The sequence below is a fragment of the Sardina pilchardus genome, chromosome 4 (genome assembly GCF_963854185.1).
Source record: "Sardina pilchardus chromosome 4, fSarPil1.1, whole genome shotgun sequence".
NCBI lineage: Eukaryota > Metazoa > Chordata > Actinopteri > Clupeiformes > Clupeidae > Sardina > Sardina pilchardus.
The window spans coordinates 35,910,808-35,929,732 of record NC_084997.1 but is presented as its reverse complement, the minus strand read 5'-3'; the positions used below and the strand labels follow the sequence as shown (position 1 = coordinate 35,929,732).

The 18,925-nt window shown below is 42.6% G+C and overlaps 1 protein-coding gene across 2 annotated transcripts; it reads left to right on the top strand.

Annotated features, from left to right (window-relative positions):
• Positions 1-11,105: 11,105 nt before the first annotated feature.
• LOC134077930 (E3 ubiquitin-protein ligase TRIM39-like) lies at positions 11,106-15,839 on the top strand. 2 transcript variants are annotated; one of them, XM_062533567.1, is made up of 6 exons: positions 11,106-11,759; positions 12,621-12,716; positions 12,942-13,172; positions 14,164-14,186; positions 14,272-14,390; positions 15,163-15,839. In XM_062533567.1, exons 1-6 carry the CDS (start codon positions 11,418-11,420, stop codon positions 15,699-15,701), a joined length of 1,350 nt encoding a protein of 449 aa, XP_062389551.1. In that variant the 5' UTR covers positions 11,106-11,417; the 3' UTR covers positions 15,702-15,839. The 2 variants fall into 2 exon arrangements, with proteins under 2 accessions (XP_062389551.1, XP_062389552.1); XM_062533568.1 differs by lacking the exon at positions 12,942-13,172.
• Positions 15,840-18,925: the final 3,086 nt, after the last annotated feature.

The following is an 18,925-nucleotide window of genomic DNA, read 5'->3' as shown; positions in this document are numbered from 1 at the left end:
CCATCGTGCGGATCGAGAAGGAGGACAAGCTGCAGATGCTACGCGAGGTCAGCGGCCGCATCAGGAGGAAGATGACCTATCTGAAGGAGGCCATCAAAGCCATACACAGTAAACTGGAGGTTGAAGGGGTCAAGCTGACGGTAAATCTTTTTTTCCCTTTCATTCACACACTGCACTCAAAAAGTACACTACAGTACAATACATACAAACAACAAGTTAGGGATATCAGGCTTTAGGGTGAAATGTAATGTTTCAGTACAGAAAGTACAACATTGAACTGTTGAACTGTGTATTAAAAAGTTTAGAGAAGGTCAAATGAAGTTCACCTGTAAAGGTTATTTAAGCAATAAGCCCCGAGAGGACGTAGTTTACACCGATTTTAGAACAGCTAAGGGGTGTTGTTCGGCACAACACGCAAGCAGAGTGCCCAGAATCCCTTTAGCTGTCTAAATCAGTGTACACTACGGACTCCAGCGGCTTATTGCTTTTCTAAAACGTTTACTAAATCTATCTGGCAAGATTTCATGCAACAAAGGCACAGCAATGAGAATGTATTCATAGAAAATCATTCTTCTGCTACAAAATATGTTTCCTCTATCTGAATGGTTGCCAAGCAACATTGAGACGCAGCTACTCTAACTTTTGTGTAGGTTTTGGTAGTGCATTACTATAGAACGAAATGCGGTCAGGTATGTTTGTGTTGGATTTTAGAACAACATCGAGCGCGATTCAGACAATCATAAGGACCGGAACTATCCATTTTAGAAAGTGGATTTTAAGTTAATTCTGAAATTTCTGAAAAATGATAAATGAGATTTGTGTGTGTTTGTGTATACACACACACACAGACACACGCAATTCTCATAATTTTTATGTACACACAATATTTTTTGTTTTTCAATGCTTTAATGAACAATTCAACACAATACATGCATTAGACACTACACAAGATCAGACAGTAATAATAATAATACAGTAGTAATACTACTACTACTACTACTACTACTACTACTACTACTACTACTACTAATAATAATAATAATAGTGATAATAAAGACAACAAAAACAAAGAAAAAACAACAACACACACAAAAATAAATACAATAAATTATGTAAAGAGAAAGCCGATTATCTGTTAAATACTGTACCAATGAGACACAACAGTCTATCATTTTTCTAATTGTTTCTTACTACCTGTAAAGTATTCACAATTTCACAAAGGATTTTTGCCATTTTTGCTTGTGAATGAAATCTTTGCTTGCAAAATAAAGAAATTAACTACATATTCAAGGGATTTCTGTTCATGGTTTTCATAATAGAAAAAACAAATCTTTCATACTAAGGGAGTAAGTTGTATCCAAACGATCAAAAAGGTGCTTATTAAGGTCTACACACATATGCTGCTGGACACCAACACCATGCCATACTGTAATGTTTTGACAGATAGACCCGCCCAAAGCATTGTTCTTGTAAACCTAAATATTATCTCTGTTTAAAAATGCTGTGTAACCTGGAATCATGACCATGATATAGCACAATGTCTTCCTCTACTTTTTTACAGGATAACCGGAACACCGTTGAAATGTAAGTGATTGATCTCCTGTCTCTCTCTCTTCTCTGGTGCTGGTTCTGAACCCAAAGCCACAGCAGCACTGACTCCTGAATGTCATTTCAGAACCGATTGCAAAATGCAGGAGCCAGATAAAGTTTCAGAAGCTCTGCTCAATGAGACGAAGCACCTGGACAAACTCAAGTACAAAGTCATAAAGATGTTGAGAGAGACTGTCGAGAAGCGTGCGTATATATGTACACACACACACACACACACACACACACACACAAAGCACCTTTTTGTTGCTGTCATTTTCTACAACTCTGTTTCCAAAACATATGGGATACTGTACAAACTGTAGAAATAAATAAATATGAATAAAATATATTTGCCAAACATTTGATTGACAGCAGTTTAAAGACAACATATAATTTATCGGAAAATATATGATCTTATGAAATGACAGTAGCACATTTTCAATTTCATTTTTTTGTTTATTTCCATTAAATTGTTTGTGTGTGTGTGTGTGTGTGTGTGTGTGTGTGTGTTTCTCTCCACAGCTGCTTTGACTCTGGATCCCAACACTGCACACCCAGATCTCGTCCTGTCTGAGGATCTGACCACTGTGAAATTTGTTGAAACTAACCCACTGAGGTATGACCTGTACCACAGTGTCCTGGGCTCGGTGGGCTATGACATAGGCACTCACTGCTGGGACGTGGAGGTTGGGGACTATCCACGCTGGATTCTGGGCGTGATGGCGGAGTCCGCTAAGAGGAAGGGAGACTTCACCCCCATGGCCGGACGCTGGTTTATGTGGCGTAACGATGATGAGTATGCCGCACGCTCTACACCAGTTCCCTCCACCTTCCTGAAGGCGGAGACCAAGCCAACGAGGATTAGGGTGCAGCTGGACTGGAACGGAGGAGAACTGTCATTCTTTGATGCGGATACTTTTGGACACATACACACTCTCAAAAGCACTTTCAAGGAGAAAGTGTACCCATACTTTAACACAGTCTTTACTATGAAGGTGATGTCAGCCAAGTCAGAATGGATAACCCCAGAAGATGAGGGGTGGGCCCCAATACAGTAATTGCCTGCCTAGTAACCCAGCTTACACGGCTCTTTGGAGTGCTGTAGAAAGTTCCATTCACATGAATGTTAAGTTAAGTTTCTTTAGTTTCGTTTTGGCAAGTAGCCATTTAATAAGCGAAAATAAGGCTAAATGTTGATGGAGGTTAATGCACATTTTAAATTACGCAGGACGATGGGAAATTCAACCAAGCGGTGGAATAAATGTTTTTTTTTTCTCACATGTTTTTTTCCTCACTGGGCTCCTGTTGTAGAGGACTGATGGATCTCACTGGGCTGCTGGGAAATGAGTGGAGGCAGAGCCTACATTTAGGAATTAGTGTTGGTCAATATAGGTTCAGTCATTTGTATTATTATTTATTGTTATTATTTATTACATCTGCTACTATGCTACTCTGTTACTTTTGAATTCACTTGCATTGTGCTGTGTTCATTTAATATTCTGTTTTTACTTGTAGCACATCAACTAAATGTGCTATATCAATTTCATGTTGTGATGATTATTGACCAGTAATGAATATGCCACATGGGCCATTATTGTGTATGGCGGGCAGTTGTATCTGTGGTGGAAACATAGGGAGTCTTTTCCATTTCCTCTGCGATGGCAGATCCCACAGCACAGGACAGGAGGAAAGGATGACTCCAACTCCCACCTCCACAGGGGGCCAAAGGCCTCAGTGAATAGATGTGCTTTGAGGTGCTTTTTTCTATGCTTACAGGGGAGCTACACCAGACGCGCAACTGAGGCGTTCCATTCGTGAAGCGTATGCTGCAGCAGTTAATAATCACGATAATCAATTGAAGTAGCCACACCAGACGCGACAGTGGTGCGTACATTCGGAAAAAAATAGACCAGTCTTCTAAAATGGATTTTACGCGTTGCAAACGGAACGCTTCAGTTACGCGTCTGGTGTAGCTCCCCTGTTAGAGTGAGGGCCACACGCATGTACTATACACTCTCAGCATCATCAGTGTCTTGGACTGCTCTTGCATGTTGTGATTGGTACGTGTACAGCATTCTTCATGAACTGCAATTCTGGATCTCTGGAAAAAATAATAAAGAGAAGGACTTGGCCTCTGATGACACTTTTGTGGTGTTGGTGAGGAATGATTACGTCTTTTTTATTGCCTTGATTACAGTATGTCCAATGGAATTGCAAGCCCTTGTGCATAACATGTCTATGGTATGTACATTTATTTGTTTCTTATTTTGTTTGTGTTTTTATAGAACTACAAGAGAACTTTTGTAAGATGAGTGATGTGGTTCATGTCTTTCTGTTCTGCTTCAGGACCCAAACCCACTGCGCCCTGCAAATATTATTATCTTGGGTTAGGGCTTCGACCTTGTAACCGGAGGGTTGCCGGTTTAATCCCCGACTAGTTCATGGCTGAAGTGCTCATTGACCTCAATGCAAATCAAACAGGCTAATAGGCCTACTGGAAAAAGCACCATGCCAATCTCTAGCTATGGTGAAGGGTATGTGATGATGTGGGGCTATTTTAATTCCAAAGGCCAAGGGAACTTTATCAGGATGCATAATATCCTGGATCCATGAAATAGCTGGCCTTTAAAAATAAAAATCTGCCTGCCCCTATGTTAACCCTATGTGTTAAATTCCCATAGGGTTACATAGGGGGTCAAATACTTCCTTCCATTAGCATTTAAGGAAGACATTTATGTATTTACGATACATTCTTCAATCACAAAGAAAATTGGCATCCTTGGCGGTTTTATTTTTACTCATTTTTTTAATTAAGGCATTAAGATCAATTGTCAAATGATGATTTTATATTCCTTATTTAGCATTGTATCAAATACATATGCTCCTCACTGTATATAACAATAACATTTAATCTATGGATAGCTACATGTATATTTAAAGCCTACCAATACCTTTTTTCCTATGTGCCTACAGTTATTTTCCATAATTAAAATACAGTTTGTAGTTGTAATTTTAACAAGATCTTGCCTTATTTTCATGTTGTTTTTAATGTTTGATTAGAAACATTTTCAAATAACAATAAATTCATTACAAATAATAATGCTTAAATTTATAGAAATGTGCTGTATTTTTTATGTTTTTTGTAAAAGGACATGGATATAGTGTTTTTCACAGTTACAGTGATTTCTAGTTATTTTTTATTTGACATGTGAAATCATCAACATATTTTTGTAAAACAAATGGCATTTCCAAAAATAATTTATTACAGACAAAATCTGTAATAAACACAGTAAAATCCTGACATATTACATTTTATTACAGTGCATGTACTGTAAGTATTTGACCCCATGCTAAAGTTGACTAAAAATGGATTATAAAATCATCTTTTAAAAATTGATCGTAATGCATTAATTCAAAACATGAGTAAAAATCCAACCTTTAAGGATACTGATTTTCTTTGTAAATGAAGAATGTATCATCAATAAATAAATGTTCATCCTTAACAAAGTTATGTTTGTATTGAAAGAATCAGCCAGATTTGATCGAACGTGCCACTGCCCACTGATGTGGTTATGGTTATAGTTATTGTATTCAGCACATGCTTGTAACATACAAATAACAATAATACAAAGTTAAACTTAACCGTAAACAATTTAAAAAGTTGGTAAGACTATTAAGGAGAATGTCAATAATAAGCAACAATGTCAACTCAATCAATAGCCTACTGAAAATAACTAAATACTATAATATACAAGCCATAATGCATAAGAAAGGCTTAATAAACAAAGTCCCTGTTGAACAGATAGACCCCTCTTGAAAAACCCAAAACTGAGCGGAGAGCACTGGGCAACTCATTCCACCAACAGAAGAACAGGGTCTTGAATTTGACTCACCAGACAGCATTTGGGCCTGCTTTGTGGCATTCAGGCTTTTGATCGCGTTCATTTTTGTGTCACATTTTGAAGAAATGACCTATATTGAGGGATTTGTATTTTAAAAGCAAAACAGTGTATTGACCAAACTGTTTTATTGTCGGGGCACAGGCATGGTCATTCTCCTTCAGAAGAGACTATTCAGATTCCTGAGGAGCAGACTGCTGCAGTAGCGAATGACAGCCAGTAGGGGTGCTGCAGTGCACCTGCCTGAGCTGAGTAACTTCTAGATGCAGTCAGCATTGCTTCCAGTGCACAAGTTGTGACTGTGTGTGACAGACAGGCAGCTATGGTCACTTACACCTCCTTTCTTGACAGCTCAGTCTGAAGTTGTGTCAAGGCTGTGTGGGACTGCCCAATCAGATTCCTCGTGTGCTCCTGAGTCCCACCCTCTGACTGCTTCCTAAAAATAAGGCCGTAAACTGATAGGCCTTGAGCGTCTGCTGACCACAACTGGTGTAAAGCACAGGTCATTCATTTGAAGCCCGAGTCTCAGACAGACGTGGACAATCTGCTGAGAGAAAACATTATTACCAGTTCAGCAAGAGAGAGAAAGATTTACAATTTTCACCAGACGAAATGAGTACAAGATACGAGGAGGATTTCTGCTGCATCTTATGCGACGACATCCTCAAGGACCCCGTGCTGCTGACATGCGGCCACACTGTGTGTGAGCCCTGTCTGACGGACTTCTGGATTGACAACGAGGCGCACCAGTGTCCCGTCTGCAGGAGGAGGTCATCGAAGGATCAGCTGCTACCCAACCTGGTGCTGAAGAACCTGTGCGAGACGTTCTGGCAGGAGAGGAGTCAGAGAGCTCAAGTCGGCTGCTGGGCGCTGTGTAAGGATCACGGCGAGCAGCTCAAGTTCTACTGTATGGAGCACGACTGCCCCGTGTGTATCGTGTGCCAGTTCGACAGCAAACACTCCTGCCACACCATCAAACCACGAAACAAGTCTGAATCATTTGACATCAAGGTGAGCCATTGCCATTCTCCTACAGCCTCGTTTCCTATTGGCAGAGAGGGTGCTCTATGCACTCTGTACTCTGAAAAGGAAGCCACGTGGTTGTATTTGTTAATTGGAAATGTCAGAGCTGTTTTGATGAGCTGGATCAAATGCTGAAGTGTTAACGTCTGAATCTGAACATCTGCAGCAGAACATCTTGAATTCCATTTCAGCAAAAAAAAGCCAAAAGGCCATTTATCAAACTGATCTAATATGATGCATGTCTAGAGAAATATGATTCTGTGACTGGGTGTTATGACAGATAGATTTATACTTCAAAAGGGAAGTGAGGTCAGAGGGCAGCTTCCTGACTAAGGCCTTGTAAACAAGAAGAACACACACAACCTCACACGCCAAGGAGTTCCTTCACGATTTGTTTTACTTCCAGGAGGAGCTGAAGTTGAGTATAGGCCGACTAAAGACCAAACTGCAAGACCTTGAAGAAGCACAACTCGCTGGAGATGAAACCAGCCAGTGCATTACGGTGAGATTGACTTTCATACAAATGATCCCTGAAACCTCCATTTAAATTTCACACAAAATAAGAAGCATCAGTCTAATGAATAGAGATTCTTTCTAGGCCCAACACACAGAGAAGTAAGGACCGTGCTGGGAATAAGCACTTTACTTCAGCATGTCATCCTTTAGGTTTACTGTCTTTTGTCTTAATCAATCAATCAATCAATCAATCAATCAATCAATCAATCAATCACAGTAGACGCATGCTTTACACCAAGACCAATCACACAGAGGAGCTGATGTGTACAGTAACAGGCCTGTGTGCTGCTCCAGACCAGGCACATGCACATCGAGCAGCTGATGGCGGAGGAGTTTGCGCAGCTCCACCGGTTCCTGCGGGACGAGGAGAAGGCCCGGCTGGCCGTCCTGCGGCAGGAGAAGGAGGACAAGCTGCAGATGCTGTGGGAGGTCAGCGGCCGCATCAGGAAGAAGATGACCTGTCTGGCCAACACCATCAAAGCCATACAAAGGAAACTGGGAGCTGATGGGGGCGCAAACCTGAGGGTAAAACTATTTTGACTTAAAAATACACTCCTTACTTAGGACCTTTCTAAACAAGAGAAAAAGACAGTGAACAGTAACACAAGAGAAAGAGAGAGTGAGCAGTAACACAAGAGAAAGAGAGTGAGCAGTAACACAAGAGAAAGAGAGAGTGAACAGTAACACAAGAGAAAGAGAGTGAACAGTAACACAAGAGAAAGAGAGAGTGAGCAGTAACACAAGAGAAAGAGAGTGAACAGTAACACAAGAGAAAGAGAGAGTGAGCAGTAACACAAGAGAAAGAGAGTGAACAGTAACACAAGAGAAAGAGAGAGTGAGCAGTAACACAAGAGAAAGAGAGAGTGAACTAAATGAATGCAACTTCTGCATCTCAGTGTAGCCTAACAGATGGAACGTGTTTGGAGGGCAGACAGGGTTCATGTTCTTTTTGATTTGTTGTCTCTCGGAAGGCGATGGAAGCTGTATTGTCGGCAGGAAGCTTTACCGACTTTCTTCTTTACAGCAACACCTTGTAAAAGAACATGTGAATATACTGTGTGTGAGTGTGTGTGTGTGTGTGTGTGTGGGGGGGAAATTTCTAAAAAAAATCACACTTTATTATCCACATTCACAATATGTACACTCAACACTCTAGAAACCATTTGATGCCACTGGTATTGTTATAGACATTTGGCAATAACCTCCTTCAAACATGAATGCCTCAAAACTCAAATACCGCATGCTGCAGTCCACCTTACCATGATCACACAATTCATAGGTCAACTTCACACCCCTGCATTTAAATATGAATCTATAATGCTGAACACAACACTAACGCTGCCCTATAGCTCCCCCTAGTGACAGGACATCTTAATGCAGCTGAGCAGGCCTGCCCTAACGCTGCCCTATAGCTCCCCCTAGTGACAGGACATCTTAATGCAGCTGAGCAGGCCTGCCCTAACGCTGCCCTATAGCTCCCCCTAGTGACAGGACATCTTAATCACTCTTTGGGAGATGGACCCGCCCAAAGCAATGTTCTTATAAACCTAAGTATTCTCTCTGTTTAAAAATGCTGTGTAACCTGGAATCATGACCATGATATAGCGCAATGTCTTCCTCTACTTTTTTACAGGATAACCGGAACACCGTGGAAATGTAAGTGATTGATCTCCTGTCTCTCCCTCTTCTCTGGTTCTGGTTCTGAACCCAAAGCCACAGCAGCACTGACTCCTGAATGTCATTTCAGAACCGATTGCAAAATGCATCAGCCAGATAAAGTGTCTGAAGCTCTGCTCACCGTGACGAAGCACGTGAACAACCTGAGGGACGAAGTCATAAAGCAGTTGAGAGAGACTGTTGAGAAGCGTGCGTATATATGCACACACACACACACACACACACACACACACACACACACACACACGGAGCACCTTTTTGTTGCCAACTCTGTTTCCAAAAAAGTTAGGGCACTGTATAACTGTAATTAAAACAGAAAGTTATTTGCCAAACTTGTCAATCAAGCATTTAATTGAGAATAGTGCAAAGTCAACATATCATTTTTTGAAACACAGCAATTGTATTGGAGTTTTTTTTTCTTCTTTTAAATATATATACGTTTACTTAAAATTTGATGGCAATAGCACATTTTTCAAAAATGCCTCCGCCTCATTACTCCTGAGAGACTGCATCTTGTTCTTGAGCATTACACTACTTTTATTAACTTGCACAAAACATAATATTGATCATCAACATAATATAGACCTCTCTCTCTCTCTCTCTCTCTCTCTCTCTCTTATACATACTCTCTTCTTATTCTATTCTATCATTATTATTTAGGTCTGGTTTAGATTTCAAGTTCACATGTGTGTGTACTGTATGTGTGTGTGTGTGTGTGTGTGTGTGTGTGTGTGTACTGTGTATGTGTGTGTATGTGTGTGTACTGTATGTGTGTGTGTGTGTGTGTGTGTGTGTGTGTGTGTGTGTGTGTGTGTGTGTGTGTGTGTGTGTGTGTGTGTGTTTCTCTCCTCAGCTGCTTTGACTCTGGATCCCACCACTGCACACCCAGATCTGGTCCTGTCTGAGGACCGGACCACTGTGTCATTCGTTGAAGATAACCCCGAGAGGTATGACCTGTACCACAGTGTGCTGGGCTCTGTGGGCTTCAAGTCAGGCACTCACTGCTGGGACGTGGAGGTTGGGGACTATCCGCGCTGGATTCTGGGCGTGATGGCGGAGTCCGCTGATAGGAAGGGAGACTTCACCCCCATGAGCGGACGCTGGTTTATGTGGCGTAACGATGAGGAGTACGCCGCGCGCGCTACGCCGAAACCCTCCACCTTCCTCAAGGTGGAGCAGAAGCCACAGAGGGTCCGCGTGCAGCTGGACTGGAGCGGAGGAGCACTGTCATTCTTTGATGCGGATACTTTAGGACACATACACACTCTCAAAGACGCTTTCAAGGAGAAAGTGTACCCATACTTTAACACAGTCTTTACTATCAAGGTGTTGCCAGTAAATTCAGGGTGGATGACCCCAGAGGATGAGGGGTGGACCCCAATACCGTAATTGCCTGCCTATAACCCAGGTTTAGTTATTGATTTTGCACATGTCTTCAGCTGAGAATCAGAATCAGAATCAGAATCAACTGTCAACTGGCCAGGTTTGCGTACAGTAAATAAACAAGGAATTTGACTCCGGTTAATCTTTGCTCTCAAAGTACAGCACTCAACAATAACATAAAAAGAATAAAAATACAGAAGGTAAGAACAGAATTAAGGGCAGTAAAATAAGGCTATGAATAAGAATGAATACAGTATGCACATTTGCAATAAATAGACACTATGGATGGGAATCCAATTGTCCGGAGGGGGAGTGCGGCCGGGAATTTAGGAATTGGTGTGGATCAATTGATCCACACCAATTCCTAAATGTAAGGCGATTCATCCCTATGCCTAGAGAGGGCGCCACACTGATGCACTACATAGGCCTACTATCAGTATCAGTGTCTTGGACTGCTCTTGCGTGTTGTGATTGGTAAGTGTAGCACACTGTTCATGAACTTCTCTCTAACAATATCTCTGGGAAAATTGTATGTAGCCTAATAGTTCAAATATAATTAGATTATATGACCCGTGGGTGTGGCATAAAGTTTTAATGCACATTGTTATGCGTTTCTGACGGAAATAATTCATCATGCAAAAGACACGTGTTGCTGTGTGGTCGTCATAAAAAAACAGTGAAGTGTGTGTGTGTGTGTGTGTGTGTGTGTGTGTGTGAGGGTGTGTTAGAATCCTGACCCCTGGCCACAGGCGGTGCAGAGCTACAGCACACCCCTTCCTGACTTCCGAGTCTAGCCTGAACTTGAGTGACACATGTAAGGAACCTGTAAGAGCGATATTTTCATGCGCTAACAGAGAGTATGGTATGACCAGAGCGAAGTCACACGCTTGGATTGAGCAAAGCCAGGCCGAAGTTAATTATTAAGAGATAGAGCCTATAGCAGTGTTGCGCAATGGCTTAAAATGGAATGCGTCAGACGAAACAGTCGCATTTAAAATATTAATATTGTTGTTATTATTAAAGTAACAAACCCATTTTTTGTACCTTTCTAGGCCTCTTTGAAGAGGCACCATACAACGTAGCTTTCCCCTGGGATTCCTCAAAAACTTCAAGCTAATAATGCCCCTCCTCTGTTCGCTGAATGAGGAAGTTTACATAGAGACTGGGAGTGACTTGGTCAGTTTTCAGACGCAAACGCTTTCAGTTAATAGTCAGAAGTTAACAATGAAGCGAGTGGAAATCTTGATGCTAATCTAGAGACTTGTCAACGCGAAGTAACTGCTATCCACTGGATAGTATTCAGACAGACGGATTTTCACCGGAGAAAAAATGGCTTCAACTTTAGATGACGACAATGATGTCTACTGTGTCGTGTGCCAAGACGTCCTTAGGAACCCTGTTGCCCTTTCATGTAATCACGTCTTCTGTGAAGTCTGTGTGCAGAAATTCTGGAAGAGTAAACGATGCAGAGAATGTCCACTCTGCAGGGGGAGGTCGTCAAGGGAACGCCCTCCTCTTCCTCTTCCAAATCCGATCTCAGGGGAGCTCTGCAGACGGAACAGTGAGGAACTCAAGCTCTTCTGTGTGAAGGATGACCAGCCTGTGTGTCTAGTGTATCGACCCTCAAGAGAACACACCAGCCACACGTTACAGGCAGCAGCTGCCCTAAAGGTGATATTCCATGAAGCTTTACATTATTTCATACTTGGGACAAAGAGAAATAGGCCTATAGCATACGTGTGCAACTTAAAGGCAGCTGTATAGAACAACCATTGTGTTTATTAATAACTGATTTTATCAGGCAGTTCTGCCTGAATAGCCTATGGGATGAAATGTGATGTAGCCTACTGATGCTAAAGAGTGCTGTTTTATATGTTGATGGGACAAAAAGGGACGAATGTCTCTCAGGACAAGTGATGTGTAGTAGGCCTAAAACAGACCATCTGGGTCACTGTTGTAGATCAGTTATCTGATGTGGATGATGCAGTGTTACAGTGTTGCATATCATATGCCTAAGCTGACATGCTGATAAGAAAATTCCACATGAGCACATGTCCACATTAGGGCCCAACCACACTTTGCATACACACACACACACACACACACACACACACACACACACACACACACACACACACACACAAACACACACGCACACACACGCAATATCATGTGCAATATTAACTTGTGGGTTGTAGGTGTATGGGTGGGGGGTCGGGGGGGGGGGGGGGCAGTATGTGTATGGGTGCAAGTGTTTTTTTGGCTATGTGTGTGTGAATGTGACGTTAGCTTTTATTTATACAGTGTCTCTGTGTTATTGTGTTAGCCTTTTTTGTGTCACTGTATGTTTTTTGTCTCACTCTCTCGATTGCCCAAGGGAAATTTCTCCACCTAGGAGACATTAAAGGCTCATCTTATCTTAATCATATCTTATCGTATCTTACACACACACACACACACACACACACACACACACACACACACACACACCGCCACCACACTGAAGGTCATCACTGTTTTTCTTAATTCCAGGAGGAAATGAAGATTATCTTAGAGTGCATAAAGGAGAAGGTAAAGATCTACGAAGAAGAAAAAGCCACCCGAGACCAAACAGCAGAAGACGTTAAGGTGAATGTTAACATTCATAGGCCTATAAGTCTCAGATATTGCCAAAACAACCATTTAATTGGAGCACTAACTCAACAGCCAGGATGAATGTTATGTTATTGTTAGGCCTTTTTTCCTAAGATAGAGATGAGACAGGATCATTAGACTATGCTTAATGGATGGATAGTTTTACATTGCCATCTGTATGGATTCTTTAATCAATAAGAAACTAATAATAATTTCCAGACTCAGGCCCGACACACAGAGAAGCAGATACATGAGGAGTTTGAGAAGCTTCACCAGTTTCTACGAGATGAAGAGGCAGCCAGGATAGCTGCACTGAGGGAGGAAGAGGAGCAGAATAGTCAGATGATGAAGGAGAAGATTGAGGATATGAGCAGAGTGATCTCATATCGTTCAGGCACCATCAGAGCCATAGAAGAGAAGATGAGTACTGATGACATCAATGTCCTGCAGGTTAGACATTTCTCAATGATAAATAATCATTCTCAATAATTTCTCTTTAGTAGTGTATGAGCCCTGTTACGAGTTGATGAACCGCTGAAATTATTCATGAAACATTATTTTAAGGTACGAAAAACTCTTTAGTGTTGCTTTAAAGTGCCCGATATCACTAAACAGTCAGCCTGCATCTGTCTAACACGCTGCAGATCTGTTTCGACCTCACTCTGACCGTCACTACGGTCTAAAAAGGGATAGAGACGGTCATCCCTCGGTCTCACAGATCCATAGTTACCTTCGTAACCTACGGTGATGCAGCAAGGCTACCGGTGCGAAAACTACACTCGCATGTACAGCTGTCAGCACGGCCGCATTTATTAGGCGTCATTATCTGCCCAGCGAACTAAAGCACAATTGACAGAAATTATAGATTAGATGTGATCAACAGGTGGCCTTATACATTTCGCATATATGCTTCATGTCTGAATGTCCGCTACCATCAGAAATGCGGCAAGCAATTATCGCAAAATGTGTGCAAAACCTGTCTGAAAACGGCTTATGTGAATCACATGCTACAACATGTATTCATGGCAACACAATAAAATTGCCGACTACAGAGTTTTATGGGTTTCCTCCATAAAAGAGGCCAGCATTTTAACTCCACAGCCTGAGGTTAAAATCTTCATCATTCTTGAAACCTGGCAAAGTGAATCATTCATCATGAATGAGAGGTCTAGCACATATCAAAACTACCACAACCAAGTTTATGCAGAAATTATTTAATGAAAACAGAGAGAGAGAGAGAGAGAGAATGACTGATGAATGTAGATGACAGACATGCACAAAATATTAATTTTAGGACAGCGCTGTGGCTTATTGCGGTCTTTATACCTTTGTACTCTAATTCAACTCTGCATCAACTTGTATCAATTGTCATAATGTAAAGAGCTAATCATGGTAATCATTGTAGGCAATATCTAATATGTATCTATTTCTTACTACACAGAACTACAAGAGCGTATTGGAAAGGTGAGTGATCTGCCTCCTGTCTCTCTCTTCTCTGTGGTTCTGAACCCAAACCCACAGCAGCACTGACTCCTGAATGTTATTCCAGAGCCCAGTGCACACTGCAGGATCCAGAGAGGGTTTCAGGACCTGTCATCAATGTGGCAAAGCACCTGGACAACCTCAAGTTCAGTGTCTGGATGAAGATGAGGAAGATCGTTCAGTGCAGTAAGAATTTATGTCACACACACACACACACAGAAGTCACTGGTGACGACTGGTTGAAATAGGGACAGCCCAGTGCATTTGTCACTTGAGGAGGACAGAGAAACATTGTCTTGAACATGTCTCTTCTTTATCTCACAAGAAATTCAGACAGCTCGGCTTAGTTTCTCCTCAATTGAAGGAGGGAGTTAAAGGGAAATTCTGGCAATTTTCACATAAATCTCCGTTTCTCGAGGTCACCCAGTACTGTCAGTACACCCCAGCTAGTGGCCGGGAGGAGATATTTGCTGAATCCAACACTTCGGATCGGGAGTCGGCGTGCTAACAATCCAGCTAAAAGCCCAGGCTACTGGCTCTCATGCCAGCAGCACTCTTCAGGCGTCGGGGAGTGAGGTTTACCAACGTTCCACACGCACAGCTGAGCTAGCTGGCATCCGTCACATATGATCGCCGACTGCACCTTTTAATTGAGCTCAATTACAGCTAGGAGGAATGAACTAGAGACAAAGGCGAGAGCTCGTTTAGAATTTCCCAAGGGAGCATGACATGCTTTGCCAGATTGATGGCTTGTGGAAATAGTCGCTACAGACTGCAACAGACAGATACAGAAATGTATTCACACACTACAAGAATACCCTACACTGAGTTACTATAATTATGAGCAGGCAAATTCCTTTGAGGTTAGTCTCACCTATGACAATAGTAACAGTATTACATTGATCATCATCCTAATGTCGGGGCTGTGCTCAGCTCATATGTGTTCTTCTCTCTGCAGCTCCTGTGACTCTGGATCCCACATCTGCTCACCCGGATCTCCTTCTGTCTGAGGATCTGACCAGTGTGAGATATATGAGTCAGAACATATTTAGGTTTGATAAGTTTCACAGTGTCGTGGGCTCTGAGGGCTTTAATACAGGGACTCACTGCTGGGATGTGGAGGTTGGAGAGTGCCCAAGGTGGACTGTGGGTGTGATGATGAGCTTTGCCCAGAAATGGGGAGACTACGTCACTTTGAACGGACGCTTGTTCATGTGGTATAAGGATGGTCAGTATGGAGCCGGTCATTCCGGCACCCCAACACCCTCCACTCTCCTCACAGTGCAGCAGAAACTCCAGAGGATCAGAGTGCAGCTGGACTGTGACAAAGAAGAGCTGTCCTTCCATGACCTTGATAATAACACACACCTACACACTCTCTCCGGGCTCTGTGCGCCTCATCACCATTTCTGCAGATCGTCCGAGAAAGCGTTTCCATACTTTAATCTGGGCTGTGTTAACTCCTCTCTGAGGATCCTACCAGCGAGTCCTCAGTAGCATCAGAGCAGCACTGATGGAGCTGATGGTGTCTCTGGCTGCACTCTCATAAGGCCAGTATGCATTTCACTGTGGATTCAATCCTAACTTGGACAGTGGGAAGTAGAAGTGTGTTTCATAAAGAAGTCTGGAAGGGTCTCTCACCCATGTGTGTCCAGTGCTGATAGTCCTGCTGTAGTTTGGTCACCATTATCTCTTTTCGACCAGGGCTGTGCCGGTGCTGGTGCCGGTGCTGACGTTGAGCTGGTTCTGGTAAAGCACCGGCACCAGCACCGGCACGCATTTCCATAGGGTTCAGCACGGAGCAGAATGTTACTAGAGTGGAGTGTTACTATGCCGACGCACGTCTGAATCAGCTGTGAAAACAAAAAAAAAACATGGCTGCCGATATCGGTAAATGACTGCTGAATCGGTTGAAATGCCATTTGTGTGACGTTATTTAGCTTGGATTTGTTTAAAGTAGATTGAAAATAAACGATTTACTATCTGGTTATACCATTGTTGTACCCACTTATAACGTCTGGTCTGAGATATTAGCTGTCAGTGAAACTATGTTATACCGTTAGCCTGCTAGCTTACGTAGGCTAATTTAGTTTAACGTCAGCTTTTGCTAACGTCATACCGTAGTGTTAACCAAAGATTCTAGAGTGCTACGCTCATTTTTAAACGACAGTTCAGTATATTTACTGTTGCCATGGTGCCACGACCCTTATTACGTAACAGCCCAAACTCTGGGACCAGCAATTTCACGGTGCCGTGCCGGTGCTGGCTTTTTGGCACCAGCACCTGTCATTGTTCGGTCGAAACACGCAGAACCAGTTCGAGATTGGGCACCGGCACGGCACCAGCACCGGCACCGCTGCGGTCGAAACGAGGTACATGTGTGTCCAGTGCGGAGAGTCCTGCTATAGTTTGGTCACCACGTGTGTCCAGTGCGGAGAGTCCTGCTATAGTTTGGTCACCACGTGTGTCCAGTGCTGATAGTCCTGCAGTAGTTTGGTCACCACGTGTGTCCAGTGCTGATAGTCCTGCAGTAGTTTGGTCACCACGTGTGTCCAGTGCTGATAGTCCTGCAGTAGTTTGGTCACCACGTGTGTCCAGTGCTGAGAGTCCTGCAGTAGTTTGGTCACCATGTGTGTCCAGTGCTGAGAGTCCTGCTGTAGTTTGGTCACCATGTGTGTCCAGTGCTGAGAGTCCTGCTGTAGTTTGGTCACCATGTCCAGTGCGGAGAGTCCTGCTGCTCTTGATCATCTGTAGTTTGTCCCTCAGGTCTGCACATGGACAACACAGACCCATTAGCGGTGAAGACTGGGCTTCAACCCAACACCCTCTATGACCAACACACACACACACACACACACATGCAGAGATCTGAAGCATGCACTGTATGATTCATGTGATATAAGTAGGCGGATATTCTTGGATACATGTACTGTACAATGAATGAATGAAAAGGAAATATACCAATGTTATTATGCTAAATGATTTTGCTGTTTTACTTTATGATCGTGTTTGATGAACAGATTGAATTTGCAATCCTGCCCTGGGTTGACACATTTGGTAAAGCTGAATTGATGTGTCATGAACACGACTGTAATATCATGTGAGTGTATATCGTATGTCCACTCTACTCTCTGAGGGGGCTTTACAGGTCAAGACCTGAGGTCTTGAATTTCCCCTTGGGGATCAATAAAGTATTTATCTATCTATCTATCTATTAGGGATGCAACGGTACAGTTTTGCCACGGTTCGGTTTGTATCACGGTTTTTGGGCCACGGTAACGGTTCGGTTTCAATATATCAATATTATCTTGGCTCTAGCATACAGGAGGCTATATTTGCCTTTTCTATTTCAAATCAACAATGTGCTTCTACTTACACTTGCAGAGAAAATATTAAATGCATAGCCTGACACAGATGAAGCAGAATCACAAAAATGTATTAAAAGAAAAGAACACCATCATTGCCTTCTGTCATAAACAGGCAATGTTATCCATAGTGCAGTGCAGCATAAAGTAATGTGTAGTTATTTATTTAATAAACTCACTGTTCTTCACACATTTAAAGAAAATACTTAACTGTTATACACCCTCAAAAAAGTAGTGAACAATTCTGAAAATCTTCTCAAAATAATTGGTGAGGTAGTATTATGTGTAGTTTCAAATGGATATTTGATTTGGGAGTGCCTGCCCTGTCCTCTTTTATGAACGTAAAAAATGTAAACATAGACAAAAGTGCAGTGCAGCATTAAAAATATTAGAACAATGAAATGAACATTATTGCAACCTGTTGTCAGGGAGGGGGGGGGGGGCAATATTCCGAGAAGAAAGTGGCAAATTTGCCACTTCACAAAGTGTCTGTTTCCCTTGTGTCTCCTGTCGTGTGTGTGTGTGTGTGTGCGTGTGTGTGCGAGAGAGTTGTGTGATTGACGAGTGGACGAGCGATTGACTGATTTAGCAGTGAGTTTATTGTTTTTCGAGTGGACACCCCCCGCTGCCCGTAGCCTAGCATGTACAACGTCAGGAAAATAAATGACCCGAGTTTGGAATGACATGTCAGCCTCCCCATCTCCTATAACCTCCCATCCCTACAATATTTTCCAGTAAACTATCAAAAAGAGAATACACTCAGCTGTGTCGGCGTCACGCTTTCTTAGGCTACTCTAGCGAGCAATCAACACAGGGCAGAAACCACCGGTTACACTGTTACACACAGACTTTATAATGTGGCAAATTTTCGACCTTCTAAAGTGACAAATTTGCGTCTTTACAAAGTATATACGTGGCCCTAATACGCCGTCGTATTCGTTATGTCTTTGGGAATTATAGGAATATTGTTGTCGAAAGGCTGCAGCAATGGATGGTTGGGTTTTCGGTGGCAAACTTACTCTCCGTGCTGCTCCACTTAAGGTTACAGCCGGGTGATGAAGGCGCAAGTGGGCCGACATGTTGGATGTGTTACCTTTATTAGGTGATCGTTGTGAAGCAGTGCTTGCAATGCACACTGTGCTTTGTTTACTGACGGTCTTTTTGCCTTGTTCGTTCCTTCAAATGTCGCCATGATCATGCAGCCGCCGGTAAAGTTTGTTTCTTCTCACATGACTCCTTCATTTGCATTTCAACGCGCTTATTGGCTCTTGGGAAATTCAGTAAAATTCTGATTGGTTGTTGCAAGATTGACGAGAGGCAAGCTGAACAGTCAGAGAAAACGCATCCCCCGGGTCC

Coding starts and splice junctions, on each gene's coding strand:
- LOC134077930 (XM_062533567.1), top strand. CDS start 11,418: ATGGCTTCAACTTTAGATGACGACAATGATGTCTACTGTGTCGTGTGC. Junction 11,760..12,620: donor AGGCAGCAGCTGCCCTAAAG/GTGATATTCCAT, acceptor TCTTAATTCCAG/GAGGAAATGAAGATTATCTT. Junction 12,717..12,941: donor AAACAGCAGAAGACGTTAAG/GTGAATGTTAAC, acceptor AATAATTTCCAG/ACTCAGGCCCGACACACAGA.